The following is a 16,316-nucleotide window of genomic DNA, read 5'->3' as shown; positions in this document are numbered from 1 at the left end:
TCCTGCATCATCACTCCATCTAGTGGGGGATCGTCCTACACTGCGTTTGCCCGTACAATAGATTAATTTAGATCATAATGATGTTATGTTTTTAGTAATGATGTGCAGTAAAATAGCTGTCAAGTCATATTGGTTAAATCAATGTCAATGTCAAAATGTCAATTAGAGAATTGTAGTTTCATAGTAAATAGTATAAGAATTGCGGAAAAATATTTAATTAAAATTGCATGACTGTGATTCAGTAACTATAATTTTGTTATGTAATTCCAGTGACGAATTATTTCCTAGTTAAACAGTTTTAACATTAATGTTTTATCACTATATAACCTTAAAATGCAAGTGATTACTGATATACATTTATATCATAATCTGCAAGCTATTTGCTCCATTTCTGATGAAGGTTTGGTCCTGCCAGACAAGGAGCTATACAGACTGCTTTCCTTAGAATCTGATATTTCTGTAATACACAATGATATTAATGAAGATCATAAAGGGAAACGGTTGAGATTCATAGCTAGTGCCTATTTCCTCAAACCATTCTTGAAAGAATGCTTGAATTCAGATGTATATCGTGCTAACGTAGTAATGCATTTGAATAGGTTAAGCGGTTACCCAGAAAATGGAGTTGTATTTTTAAAATTGATTTTGGAACCACCAGACCAAGAAATCATAGACTATGCTTGGTAAGTATTTGTTCTTTTTTTTTATTAGATAATCCTAATTGTCACAATAATTATCAGTTGGTAGTCTCATAAATATTAAATGAAATTTACCATGCAACATTGTGATACTTCTATCCTTACTAATGTGATTTAATATAAATATAAAAGAAATTTGATACATCTTGGTGGCATAGTCTGTCAAATAATTGTTATTATAGAAATGAACATAGGTTGTTTCTTATCCTGGTTATACATGCAAAGTTACTTGTAAAAAAAGTAAGATAAAACTAAATATGTAATGTTCAAATATTTGTTACTTAATCAAACTTTAATGAATGCATAAATTTAAATGCTTTTTTTAATTTTTTTTTTTGTATTTGTATATGGATAGAATAATGTTAACAGACATATTACACAGTATATTTTTATTGTAGTTGTCATAGAGGAATTCATGGGACAGCTACTTTATATCAGAATGTTAAATAAAAATATAAAAATGGATATTTTAAGATTTCTGAGAAAAAAAAAAACAGGTACTCTATAGTAACTCTGTTGATTGTGAAATAATCAGTATCAATTCATAATGGACAATGAGATAAAAAAAGATGTAGGTGAATTAAAAGCTTTCCCTTTTTTTGAAGTTATTTAAAAATTACACTATGTAAACTGATAATTAGTACTTCACATACCATACTGTTTGTAGTTAATTTGAATTTGAGATGAAATCTTATTGATATGGTAGCTACCATCATCATACCATCACATGGTCACAGTAAATTTTGTTATAATAATTTTCTATATTAATAATATTATAAATGTCATAGGAAGTTTGATGCCACTTGGTATCTTAACATCTTAATCAAATTATATGAAAACTTACAACAAAAAAGTAAAGGCATTTTCTGGTTTTAGGTGTTTAATAATAATATTTTTTTATTACATCTGTAATGTAATAGTTAACTATCATCCATTTAGTTAGTGACAATTGACTTAAACTATATTAGTAAACACAAAACAAATCTTTTTATGGCCCCTATAATAATTTGGACCCACTGTTTGCGCTTGAAGGTGAGAAGCTCTTGGTTGAAATGAAATGCTTGTCCGTGCCTCAAGTTTTATAATAAATTAAAATAAATACAAAAGTGCGTGTAGTTCTATCCGTTAACAAAATTTGAATGTTTGACCTTCTAGCGGTTAAACGGTCTATATCTATGGTTCTAATATTGCAAGTGCGAAAAATTTAACTTTTATTAAAACAACTATAATGTCTAATCTTGAACATGCCCCCGGCCTTGAAAGCTTCGGCTTTCAATTTTAAAACTTCAAAACTAGAATTAGTCATCAAGTAAGGGACATATCTTGCTGTAAGCGCGTCTCACGACACCTGACGATGTGCGAATATCGGCTACTCTAGTGATGCCGTCTTTGCCAGGGAAGATCTTCACTATTCGACCGAGATGCCATTTTAGCGGCGGTAGGTTGTCGTCCTTAATAACTACTAGCATATCAGGCTGCAGTTCAAGTGTGTTCTTCCTTCCTTTAGTCCTTATTTGAAGTTCTGACACGTATTCCTTCGCCCAACGGGACCAAAATTGCTGTCGAATCTGCTCAACTCGTTGATAACGTGTCAGTCGATGAACAGGCGTCTCAGTGAAGTCATCACTAGCAGGCGCAGTAAGTGGACGTCCCACCAGAAAATGGCCTGGACTAAGAGGCGACAAATCTTGTGGATCTGAGGACATAGGGCTTAAAGGACGGGAGTTCAGGACCGCTTCAATTTGTGTCAACACTGTACTGAACTCCTCGTAGGTTAAGTGCGCGTTTCCTACTATACGACGTAAAATATTCTTACAGGACCGAATTCCAGCTTCCCATAATCCGCCAAAATGAGGCGCATAAGGCGGTATGAATGTGAATTGAATATTCTGAGCCGTGGCATATTCTATAATCTGTGACGAACAATTAGCTAAAAAATGTTTAAAGTCATTCATCAATCCAACAAAATTTCTACCATTATCAGAAAAAATCTCACATGGTTTGCCACGCCTAGATATAAATCTCTTTAACGCTAATAAATATGCATCTGTTGATAAGTCACTGACGAGTTCTAAATGTACAGCGCGCGTTACAAAACAAATAAATAAGCACACATAGCATTTTGTCGTCCTAGCACCTTTACCCTTACGATTAAGTATGAGCATTGGTCCGGCGTAGTCCACCCCAGAACGCATAAAAGGAAAGCCCGAAGTTAAGCGTTCCTTTGGTAAATCTCCCATAAGGGGAGTAGGGGTCATACCTCTCAAGCGTTTACAAATAATGCAATCATAAACAACCTTCCTTGCTAAGTTTCTACCGCCAATTGGCCACCACGTTTCACGTAAGTTATAAAGAAGCGCCTGTGGAGCTGCGTGCAACAACTGCTTGTGTTCGTGTCTGAATAGTAGTAGGGAGAAAATATGTTTAGATGAAATTAAAATCGGATGTTTTTTATCAAAATTAAAGTCGGGAGAATTTACAATCCGACCACCAACACGAATTAGTTTATTTTTATCAATAAATAAATTTAATTTAGACAAATTATGCTTATTAACTAGAGTACTATTATTTGTGAGTAACCTATACTCATCTGGAAACGATTCTAGTTGAGACAGTCGAGCCAAAGTTATATCAGATTCCCTCAATTCATCGACAGTGAGAGTACCTGACCGTTGAGTATTTTTATTGCGCGTATTATGGATAAAACGTTGTATATATGCGACAGTTCGTCTCATGCGACTATATTGAGAAAATCTAACAAATGGAAATAATGTACGTTCGCAGTCTTGATCAGTAGCGTAGGAATGTGTCACACTGGATTTCAGCTCAGGCAATAGTTGCTGAGAGTCAAATGAATTTAACGGTACATTATTGCAACTGAAGTTAATGTGACGATGAAAAGATGGGCCTTCCCACCATAAAGTAGAAGATGAAAGGTCCTCCATCTGAACACCGCGCGAGACCAGATCAGCTGGGTTTTCCTTCCCACTGACATGACGCCATGGAAGTTCCTTCGCCAACTCATGTATTTCTGCCGTTCTATTTTGTACAAAAGTTTTTTGTAAATTAGGCGACATGTGTAACCATCCTAGTACTATGGTCGAGTCAGTCCAAAACATGATGTTATCAAAATGATGACGAAGTGAGTTAATTACTTTATCATAAAGTCGAGCCCCAAGTAAAGCTCCGCATAATTCTAGTCGCGGGATACTGACAGGTTTTAAAGGTGCAACCTTACCCTTTGAACATAACAATTTTACCGATACAAGTCCGTTATTAGTTACTGTTCGAACGTAGATGCAAGCGCCGTACGCAGTCTGCGATGCATCGGTAAAGATGTGTAGCTCTGTACATATCGCTTCGTTAGCTATAACATGACGGGGTATGCGGATGGTATTAAGCATTGATAAGCCCTTTACAAATACGGTCCATGCGCGCAACACGTCTCGCGGTACCTCATCATCCCATCCTAGTTGTAATAACCATAGTTTTTGCAATAAAACTTTGGCTATTATAATGGTCGGACTTAATAATCCCAATGGATCAAATATTTGAGAAACGTGCGATAAAATGGTTCGTTTACTAATCTTGTACGTATCAACTTTAACTTGAGTATTAAAATAAAACTCGTCTGATGCATAGTACCATCCAAGACCTAATGTCTTGCACTGAACATTTTCTCCTAATGTTAATTCCTGTGATGCGTTATTATTTGGAATTTGATGAACCAACAATTCATCACATTTAAAATTAAATATCCATTTTCTTAAGTGAAATTCTCCAGAACTTAAGACATCTGTGACCTTCTTACAGAGTACAAGCAACTCCTGCTTGTCATCTGAACCTGTAATCATATCATCTACATAAAAATCATTTAAAATTATTTGTTGGACGGCTGAGTCCTTACATTCGAGTGCCAGCTGCTTTAGACACCTAACACTAAGAAACGGTGCGGAGGCTGTCCCATACGTTACCGTATTCAGTCGGTAAATACCTAACGGTTCAGATGGGTTGTCACGCCACACAATCAACTGGAGATCGCGTTGTAATTCGTTTAAGAGACACTGCCTGTACATCTTTTCGACGTCTGCACAAGCAGTGTATCTATGTTGTCTGAAACGAAGCAGGATGTCAACTAAATCACGCTGCAAGGGAGGTCCGACTTGTTGAATGTCATTTAAAGACACTCCACTACTTGTGGCGGCACTTGCATCGAACACCACGCGAAGTTTTGTTGTGCTGCTGTGCTCACGATACACGCCGTGATGAGGTAAAAAATAGTGTGGGGTTCCATATGAAGTTACTCGCGTTATATGACCTAATTCGATGTATTCGTGTATAAATTCAATATATAACTTTTTATAGTTAGAATTACGTTCTAATCGCCTCTCTAGTGCCAAAAAACGACGTTCAGCTTGTGACAAAGATTCACCCAAAACAGATGGCGACTGTTTCAGTGGCAAGCTGACGCAAAACCTTCCGTCACTATTGCGCGTGGTAGTACGAATGAAAGCTTCCTCACAAGAGCGTTCTTCGTCAGTCTGTATGTCACTAGTTTTAGGCACCTCTTCTAACTCCCAAAACCGTCGTAACTGAGTGTCAATAGATTGAGTGAAGTTACATTGGACAGACGTATTGATATTGTGCGTGTTAAACTCAATAGGCCCTGAAATAATCCAACCTAACCTTGTATTTTGTAAAAAGGGTCCATTGGGTAATCTCATTTTACCCTCGCATAATAAGTCCCAAAATAAGTCTGCGCCTATTAAAATATCAATATTTTGAGATTCATAATATTGTGGATCAGCCAGCTGTATATAGTCAGGTATCATAAAAGACTGCGCGCGTTGACTATACATAGCAGTAGATAGCGTAGATGTAATGTGCGGCAACACAAAACATTTAATGCGTGCGGAGTAATTGTCAATGCGTGATTTGATCTCGATATCACATATCTGTGATGACGTTGTTACTGTGTTGCCGACACCTCGAATTTCGCAAGTGGACTGTATTAAGTTTATATTAATTAAATCGCATAGTGGTTTAGAAATAAAACAATGTTGACTATCACAGTCGAGAAGCGCGCGTGCTAAGTGAAACTTATTGTACCTATCGGCTATCTCGACTATAGCTGTAGACAATATAACGGGTCGCATAGTAGATTGTTTGTGAATTAAATTAGAATTATCTATGTGTGCACTGTTTACTCGAGACGAATGAATTTGCGCGGGGATGGACGGCGCGGGCGGTGCGACGGTCGCGGGGGTCATTTGACTAGAACCCGGGGTTCCAGTGTCGGATAGATGCATTGATACGACCGCTACTCGATCAGTCACGTTATTATGAATAAGCGTGTTGTGTTTTTTAAAACACAGTCTGCAAGGTCCAAATTTGCACATATTAACTGAATGCCCTGGACGTAAACAGTTCTCACATAATTTATTTGCGGTTATAAATTGCAGTTTAGCGTCTAAGTTAGTGTCCAAAAATGTTTGACATGAATAAAGTGGATGATCGGCGTTACACATTAAACACGATTTCTTAGTAGACGTGATTCGACCTTGCTGTGACTTATTGGTGGAAATATTGCAGTGCACTTTATGATGTGATGTTTTATGTGACGGATAATGTGACGATTGTTGTAAAGTCGCGTTTTGAGTTTTAACGTCACTGTTAACTCTGTGTGAAACTAGCAATGTTTCCAACATGTCAGCCTTGTCTCTGAGGAACATGAGTAAATCATCTACCTTCAGTGAAGAAATATCATTAATATATTTTCGTGTGGTGCATTTAAATTGTTCCCATTCACGTTCGGTGGTTTCATCTAACTTAGACGTTATAATAAATATAATTAACGTATCCCAGTACTCAGTAGGCTCACCTAATATTTTTAATGCGCGTAAATTTCTAAGAATAATATCTGTCAGTTTTCTGAGTGCATGTGGTGATTCCTTAGAAAGTTTTTGAATAGTGAATAAGGCCTTAACGTGGTTATGCACCAACAGACTGCTATTGTTGTATCTGTTGAGAAGTAGTTCCCATGCTACCACATAGTTACTAGCAGAGAATTCTAAGGAATCGATAACTAACTCCGCGCTTCCCTTTAGTGACGATTTTAGGTAGTGGAATTTCTGAATATCGCTAATTTCATCGGAATTGTGTACTAGAGATAGAAAAATGTCTCTGTATTCGATCCAATGCTCATACGTTCCATCATATACAGGTAGGGAGATGGTCGGAAGTTTTATAGACTGTGACGCCCTATTACTGCCCTTACTGGACGCGCTAGTGACCTCTACCGATTTGAGCAAACATTCAGCTTGAGCTAGTGCATGATAATAGCAATCTTCAAACAATTCTCGTTGCGTCAGCTGCGAATCTAAATCTGAATCTCGTACAATTTTTTCGATTTTTGTTTGAACATCGCTAAACTCTGTAAATAAGCTCGTAACACCTTGCATGCGTAATTTTACATCGGCGCATTTTTGATTAGTTAATTGTTCGAGGGTAATATCACTAACGGCATTAGAAAATTTAGTAAGCCTGCTTTTTAATATGCCACGCGTCTTGACTAGATCCTTTAGCAATTCATTATCGTTTTCATTATTAGCGACTAGCCTATTAGGGGATCTTTCACGATTTATTTTAACACTAGCCTCATTTATACTCATTTTGGCAAATTATGAAGGTACTTACGTTTGATTCTTGGTCTGTAAGATCAGCCTGTGCTAGCTGTGACACAAAGCTGCTTCTTATTGCTAAACACAAGAACTGTAACGTGGCTAAAGGCACGGTGTGACACAATTGAAGCGAAGGAGATGGGGTTAGGGAGGATGGCAGACCGTTCCGGAATGCGCTTATGGACGATTGCTGTCTGCTGCTGCTCCTCCGACGCCTTAACCTCGATCCTTACTAGATGTCTTCTCACTTCTCGTAGTCCAAAACTTGTGCGATGAATTGGCATACGATGAGTCCAATGGTCGCTGACTCGTACTTTTCGTATTATTATCCGGCTCGAAGGACCAAAACACGTATGTTTGCGCTTGAAGGTGAGAAGCTCTTGGTTGAAATGAAATGCTTGTCCGTGCCTCAAGTTTTATAATAAATTAAAATAAATACAAAAGTGCGTGTAGTTCTATCCGTTAACAAAATTTGAATGTTTGACCTTCTAGCGGTTAAACGGTCTATATCTATGGTTCTAATATTGCAAGTGCGAAAAATTTAACTTTTATTAAAACAACTATAATGTCTAATCTTGAACACCCACAATGAGAGGATCAGGATATCATACTTATTACATAATGCCCTCAGGATGCCATAATGAAGTGACAAGTAAATTTATTGAAAACAACTTTTAAAAAACAGTTATAAGTATTATAAGTAGTTATATAAATTCTAAACCAAACTACATATTTATTTATTTAAAGATACTCATATATATATATATATATACATTATTACTTTATTTTTTATTGTATAAAAGATTTTATTATATAGAAAATATGATTTTGTGGTTACAAACATATCTTGATTGACTAATTAAGTAATGTGTAAAAATTACATGCCTAAGCCTCAATATTTTATTGGCTAACATAATTAAGTCAGGGCATAGGTAAATTTCCAAAAAGTTGTGTGTAAAAAGTTTCCAAAATCAGTGTATGCTAAACTTAGCATATAAATGCTAAATTGTCATAAGTGATTTTGTTTACATGTAGATATTTTATTTCATGATACCTACATAAGCCTGTGATCATAGAGACAAGATTTGTTATAGTACAAATGCACCACATAGTGTTATATCTTTATAAAAGATGCAGTAAATTTTTAAAAATTTAATAACAAAAATGTGTAACTACTTGTTAATGTGACATGCATTGGCATATTTAAGATTATTTTCTAAGGAGGGGCCTGTCCCCTTTAAATAGGGACATGTGTACTCTTAGACATGTTTGTGCAAAGCTTCGTGATCCTGGTGTAGGCACTGGATGATTTTGGAGTGGGCATGGTCCACTTGGCCCACCCTTAAATATGCAGATGAATGGCACATCCATCATATTCACAAATGGATGATGTGTTTAGGGTCTGGTCTGCTGTCGTCACAGCAACTGATTAATTATATACTATAAATTTAAATTATATACTATATATTTTAAACTATATGATCTCATACTGCTTAGTAGTTTGTATTCACACAAATTATTTTTTTTTACTAAAGCAACAGCTCAGTTTTTTGTTATTCTTGGCTGAAATTGCATTCCAAATGGGTGGTAAATGAAAAAATGAAAATTTACTTTACTTGAATAAAAAATATTTCTTTTTTCTTTCTTTCTATGATGACGTGATTATTGGTGAACATAGGTGTAATTAACGAGGGGCAGGCAGGCCATTTTTTTTGTTTCTGGATGATCTGAAACTACCTTCACATTTACATTTTTTCATATTTAAATATTTACTAATAGAGGTATGCCAGTCACGATTTCGCTTTCTATATTGCAGTGGTTTTCACCGCGTAGAAATTTGAAGAAACCCTTATTTCCCCAATCAGTGTTCCATGAATTCGCCACAAGCCAATATTTAGCTCCATTTTCCACACCCCATCCAATAATTTTAACTGCATGAAGACCGAGAAAATCGCCGTATACATGTTTATATACACCATCTTTGTATGTTATTAGATCAGCATATACCTGGAATGAGGCCTCTACAGGGCCATTTTTATATAATTCAGCTTTTATTTGGTCTTCCCCTTCACTTATAAAATAAACATGTTTAGCATATTGCTTGTCTTTCTCATATTGTGTGTTATGGATAGCTTGGCAGCTTTTTATGCATTTAGGGGTATTAACAATGCTATCGCATTGCGGTCTAGGGCCAGGTACGTGATGTTCACAAGGTAGAATGCTATATGGTCTACATCCTTGGTTAGAATCATAATTGCCTCCAGACACAATGCCGACATTTTGATAGTAGCGCCATGCGTGTTTTGGAAGTCCCCCATGACACCCATCACCGCAATCTTTACAGCAACTTACTACGTCTTCAGCAGAAAAATGGAAATGTTGAGTACCATTTGAATGAATGCATACTCTATCCGTCATAGCTTCAACTGCTCCGAAAGCCCAGCAGCTCCCACAGGATCCTTGGTCTCTAATTTCATTTAAACTAGGACAGTTGGGCCACTTATCTCTTGGGTCGAAATTTTCAGGAAGCGACGCTCTTAGTTCGGTATCGTGAGTCATTGTATTAAATTTCTCGAAGTTCCGATTTGGCAGGACACCCATCAGTCCTTTGATATGCCGGAAAGGTATATTGCTTGGAAAATTGCGTCCAGCCCTCCATAAATTCTGTTTTTTGTTAATGAGGTCTATGAATTCGTCGGACAAGGGATGCAAATTATCAATTGCTGCTACAGTGAGACTGAAGAGGAGCATCACAAATATGCCCGTTAAAGAGGTCATAATTGGTCCTTTGCTTTGGTTTACAGGAAGAAGTAACCGAGTATCGAATGAAATAAATTACGCATTTACAATTTTAAATGTATGCAGTTATATAGTTTAAATTGTTAACAGAAATGCAAATTATTTTGTATATTCCAAGTAATTCAGACTATGTTAATATTCAGGAATTCAAATAAATAATGTGTAAAAATATTTTACTTATTGTATGATAAGTAGCATTGGCAAGTACCATTAAATGACGCTTTAATAATTTAATGTGGTTCTTTCTTTAGATATGATTTAATTATGAAGTTTCCAATTTACATCTTCGAGTTTGGAGGTTTTTTTCATTAAAAATTATCATTTTATTTATCTCCATACCATTGGTAATAATGAAGTAATAACTTCGTCTGCGAAATCGTTTTTTTTTGTGGGACACAGTTTTTTCTTTTTTAATGGATAAAAATGGATTTTTTTAATGCATAAAAAATCCCGCCTGCGCTATCACTGGCCTAAGTATCAGTCAGAGGTCAATTAGCCCATCGTGACGAATTCTTAAAGAATAAACCATGATAGCTTTAGGGGGAACAATATAGAGGTCGACCTGATAGGTATATTCCAGGGGTGGCCAACCAGTCGATTGTGATCGATTGGTCGATCGCGAAAAATACAATATTTCGGTAATCTAGCGGAAGATGTTCAGACGCAATGCTTGCACTTATATAAATAAGCATAAAATAAATAAAAAAATTAATAAAATAAAAAAATTACAATACTACATGATTGTGTACAGAACTATGTTGTTTCATTTGAGATTTCAAGAAGTATGTAATTGGTAGATCGCAGAGGGTTTCGTTAGTAAACAGTAGATCTTGCGTCTAGTCAAGTCGGTCACCCCTGGTATATTGTTAGTAATACAATACTTACCGATACAATAACAGCTAAGCTTGTGTATTTTTGTTACTTTCACGGTATCATATCCTATGGCATTATGTTATGGGGAAGGGTCGCTAACATCGATACAATCTTTGTACTGCAAAAAAAGAGCGGTTCGTTCAATATTCAATTTGCCTTCTCTAGAGTCTCTTAAAGAATATTTTAAGCAAACAGGTATACTTACTGTTCTTTCTCAACATATATACGAAAACATTATGTAAGTACGTAAAAATAAAAATATATTTAAAAAGAATAGCGACACACTTAATTTCAATACAAGAAATAAAAACAAATTGAATGTTCCTTGGTATCGGCTTGGTAACTTCCAAATGAGGTATTAAATTTTAATGAAAGAAAATTTAAGATATATTTTGACTCCAGACATTTAAATTACTGTACTTAAGCATATAAAATAACTGACTATTTAAATGACATAAATCCATGGACTTGAATATTGTATTATTGTGAAGTGTATTGTAATTGTAACTATTGTAATTATTTTTCTGTTCTATTCCACTTTTAATGACTATTAATTAATTTAAATCAATATTGTTTTATATAGTAATTATTATATATTATTATTATAATGACGTATCATAAAAGTCTGAAATAAAGATGTTTTGTTTGATTGAGTAGAGTCACTTGTACTACCACCGCGTCTATAACTGTGATAGATTTAAGTCTAATGGAATTAAGTTAAAGTTTGATCTATTATAAACAAAAGTATTTTAATATTAATAATATTATTGTAATTTTACTTTATAGATAGTTCATTAAACAATGATTATCATCATCGTATCAGCCCTTAACTATCCACTGTTCAACATATGCCTCCCTCTATCGGGGAGTTTTGCCAGTAGTTGCCACGCTTGGCAGGCGGATTGGCAACCGTAGATTGGCTTTTGATGATGTTTTAAGAGGTACACTGCTGCTCCTCTCTTGATAATTTAGTTCCTTTAGTCACCTCTTTCGACACCCACGGGAAGAAAAGGGGTGGCCCATTGGCTGGCATAGTATGATCATACTGCTAAATTATTAAATTAAAATGTTTAATGAAGGAGTTAGGTGCTTCAGGATCAGTGCCACTGTTGTATAAATGTTTCTAAAACTGTCTGCAATTCTTTACAGGAATGAACGAATGCTTAAACTGTTATGGACTCGTGTTGAAATAGAGAATGCATTTTCGTGGCTGTCCACACTCGGTGGAGCTTATTCTGCATTAGGGGACTATTTCGATCACTGCGTGAGTATAAAGTCATGAATATATTTTTTATGTACTCGGATATGGTAAATAAGCTACCAGCACACCTAATGGAAAGCAATCGGCGCCTATAATGTTCTAAGTACACTAACGGACAAAATAAATGGATTATTTGTTAATTATCGAGTTAGTTTTTTTAATGCCTGACGTCAACTCTCTTTCGAATGAAATGAGAATATATATTTTTTTATGGATGATAATGTAATAGTAACCCCGTCTGCGCTAACAGTATACGCTGGCGAGGCACCAGTGAGGTTTGATAGGTGAGAATGAAAAGGCAGGTCAGTGAGCCCACCGTGATGAATACACCTGGAATTCACCATGATGCTTTCTAAGGGTGAAAACGTGGAGGTCAACCTGACAGAGTTAATGCATGCAATGGGACTGATAGACCGCATTACTAACAATCCCTTTCCTCCACTATTGGGTTAGTAGACATGCGCAAAAAGGCGTAGACTTTATTTTTATGCCATGAAAATAGAAAGGTAACTCCTGTGATGTCGGTATACGCTGGCTATCTATAAATGAAGAAAACAAAGTTAGTATTAATATTATTAATTTTTCTTGTAGGCTGAAGAAGCGGGTAGAATATCAATAAGGCAATACAAACTATCCAAAATGCTTGGCGACGACGGCCTTGCAGCTCGGAGTCAGCTCTACTCAGCCTTATCATTCTCACAGAGAGGAAACCTTAAATTGTCACGCAGGATTGTAAGAAATGTGGCCGAATTTGGCAGAGTAACTCATGATAAACGATTAGTGAGAATGTGCCAAGGCGTTTGGGCCAAGTTGAAGTATTTGAGATCATTAAGAAATACTGTATCACAACAGGGTAAAGAGAGAAACGGTGGCAATGGGAAAGTGATAAATTGTCATTGATTTTGATAAGCAATATTAAATGTACATGAGACATGTTGTGTGTTTCCTTCTAGTTGCGAGTTTTAGTCGCCAATTATTGTTTATTTGAGATGTTTTAAATTTATTCAATCAAAGGTAGATAATCTTAATTAATCTTATAACTATCTTGACATCATCTTGACAAAGTCTAAGTTTTGTTTATAAAAAATGCTTTTATTCCAACTGTAACTTCTTACCGAGATTATAAAGATCTTTGTAAAGGTACAAAATATCTGTATGGGGAACCGTCTACAGTTTTGTATTTATATAGATATTTTAATATCCGTTTAATATGCCCGATTTCTATGTTGACTTTGGCGCATGTACACATTGATGCTTCATTGCAACGACGTGTGGTATAATATTTGCAGGCATAAATATCTAGGTCACAATCCTTAGGGTTGTGTCGTGAACATTTCTTGCAATACATAACTATAGAGACAAATTATATATTTGGTGCCATAACACTAAATCTATTTTAGCGTTTTTAAGATATTTTATTACATTGAAAAGTGATTATATAATATAATAATATTAACACTTTCCACTCCAAGCCTTTTTTTTTACTCCACCAGCTACACGCTAAAATTGCGTTTTTTCACTTTTATGTTTTATTTCGTATTTGGTAAGTAAAATTGATTTTTTCTTATATGATAAATTTTATTTTTTGAGTAATTACAGGATACTATATTATAATTCTTAATTCTAATCTTTATAATCCCTTTTGGTATGGTACAAAATCAATGTCGAGTGACACTCGACATTGGAGTGGAAAGGGTTAAAAATAAGCTGGGAGTTTTTAGATTTATTAGTGGACCCCACGAAGTGTTTTGTCTATTATTTTTTTCTTAAAACCCTTGATCGGATTGTTACGAAAATTAAACAAATTAGCGAGTTCAGTTCAGTTTCTTTTAAATCATACATATATATAGTACCAACTAACAGAGCGTTTAAGGGGCGGAGGGGATCATCTGGTTCCCGCCCCAAGATCAGGAATGGTGCTATCAGCCAAGCGTAAACACGCAGGCCCTTCTCTCGCCAGTTATAGACGGCATACATTTTATTTAGTAAATTGTATGTCAGAATAATTTTTAATTTTTTTTCAAAGACTGTTGACCATAAGAATAATTCTTGTTTTTGGTAACTTATTGAGTTTGCTTTTAATTAGTATACATGTTATCTATCTATCCAAATATTATATTAGGGAGTTACATGAATAATAATTTATTCTATGATGGAAATCATGTACCAACCTTCATCACTCTTCATTCAAGACGATTTGATTTGATTAGATGGGTGCCTAAGAACACATCTTTAGAATTAATCGCAGGTGTGCCCTTATATTTAAATTAAAACATATTTGAAGCATTTTATTTTTATTTCAATAATATTTCGATGCAGTATTTAATTTTGTAAACGATTTTCTTTTGTTGTAATTTTCATTTTGTATTATGTAAATAAAAGTTATTGATTTTTAATAATAATTTTATTTTCGTAAAATAATATTGTTGAATTTTTTTATACAACTTAGAATGGCAAACAAGCTGACGGCCCACCTGATGGAAAGTGGTAACCGTCTATAGACATGAACAGTGCCATGGACATAACAGAGTATACTGTTTCGTCCATGATACCCCCCATGCGTTGCCATTCCTGAGGACTCGGGTGTTATTCTTTTGTACTCTGTAAATTCACTGCCATATTCTAGCTTCAAACATTTAAACATTAAGAAATTAAATGTGACATGTTTGTAATGTATTTAATAATACTATTTTTATCAAGCCCAGGAAGATTGTAGCCTAAAGTCAATTGATAAATATTTTTGCATTTAGGAATCATAAATGATTAAAAGCTTGAAAATAAAATATTGTATTGTGAAATTAAAATATATTCATATAAAATGCAATAAAAAACTATATAAGAACATGGTATTACATTACATAATGTCAAAAAACAGTACAGAAATATGCAAATATAAATTGTACTGTAGTCTATTTAGTTCACGCAGGTGAACAATAGTTATGACGAATATTAAAATATAAACTAAACACTTTAAAATGATGCTTTAGTTATTTTGTGATAAAAAAATATAAAATTTATAAACTTTTATAAAACTTATGTGAATGCTGACAGAGGTTATTTGTCTTAGAGGTTATTGGGATACGGAATAGATTAGGCATGGGTGAAATTGGTATTGCTCCAATATCTATATATTGGTTTCATTGGATATTGATTTTGGAAAAAAGTTAATCACCCATGTTGATATCGCTCGTGCCGGTCGGATATGTATATTAATTTCGATTGGCTTCCTCATTTCGACTATATATTGGATAACTGATATTTAAAATATTCGTTATTGGGCCAATATACAGATATTGTAACTAAAATATATAGATATTGCCATATATTACCCACCCATAGATAAATAAATTTAAAAGGATGTTTTTTTAAATACACATAAAATACTGAAAAAGTTACTTGGAAATTATAATGAACTAGTAACACCTAAAGCGACAAACGAGTTTATCGGTAGATATATTTTCAACACTGCACAAATGAGAAATAACAACGCTGCATACACGATGCGTGTGATAGCGAAAACAAATATATTAATTAGATACATTTGGGAATCGTCTAAATTTGCTTGGGCCATTCTATTATTTTTTCGATGGCATAGTTATGAAAAAAAAAAAACTTTACTAATCAGCGTTTCTTTAATTAGATCTATCATAATAATAATAATGTATTTGGAACAAAAACATTGGTTACAATATTATTGAAAAACGATGACATCCGCAAAAGTATAAAACTGTGTCGCGAAATTAGATCTATCATAGAAGGTAATATAAGACCGTAAAGTGTAGTTTGAACTGAAATTTACTAAAAAGAACTTAATAAACTGCTACTAAAAAGTATTTTTGGGATATAACGCGAATAAATTACATCGTAAAAGTAATAGAATGGATAAAGTGTAATCGTAGAGTACTTCAACACGCTGACTGCAATATTTTATGAATATCTACAGACCTATGAACACATCGATATTTATAGATATATAATTATTTGGTAACTGAATATTGAACACAA

At 34.6% G+C, this 16,316-nt stretch overlaps 2 protein-coding genes across 2 annotated transcripts; one reads left to right on the top strand and one right to left on the bottom strand.

Annotated features, from left to right (window-relative positions):
- Window positions 1-141: 141 nt before the first annotated feature.
- LOC113515112 (uncharacterized protein F58A4.6) lies at window positions 142-14,128 on the top strand. Its single transcript, XM_026899259.3, has 3 exons — window positions 142-683; window positions 12,200-12,314; window positions 12,903-14,128. Exons 1-3 carry the CDS (start codon window positions 334-336, stop codon window positions 13,209-13,211), a joined length of 774 nt encoding a protein of 257 aa, XP_026755060.1. The 5' UTR covers window positions 142-333; the 3' UTR covers window positions 13,212-14,128.
- On the bottom strand, window positions 9,106-10,616 carry LOC113515111 (cathepsin B-like). Its single transcript, XM_052896110.1, has one exon. It carries the CDS (start codon window positions 10,154-10,156, stop codon window positions 9,140-9,142), a length of 1,017 nt encoding a protein of 338 aa, XP_052752070.1. The 5' UTR covers window positions 10,157-10,616; the 3' UTR covers window positions 9,106-9,139.
- Window positions 14,129-16,316: the final 2,188 nt, after the last annotated feature.

The sequence above is a fragment of the Galleria mellonella genome, unplaced genomic scaffold (genome assembly GCF_026898425.1).
Source record: "Galleria mellonella isolate WM207_F2 unplaced genomic scaffold, CSIRO_AGI_GalMel_v1 utg312, whole genome shotgun sequence".
NCBI classification, from domain to species: Eukaryota; Metazoa; Arthropoda; class Insecta; order Lepidoptera; family Pyralidae; genus Galleria; species Galleria mellonella.
This window is presented reverse-complemented; position numbering and strand designations above follow the sequence as displayed.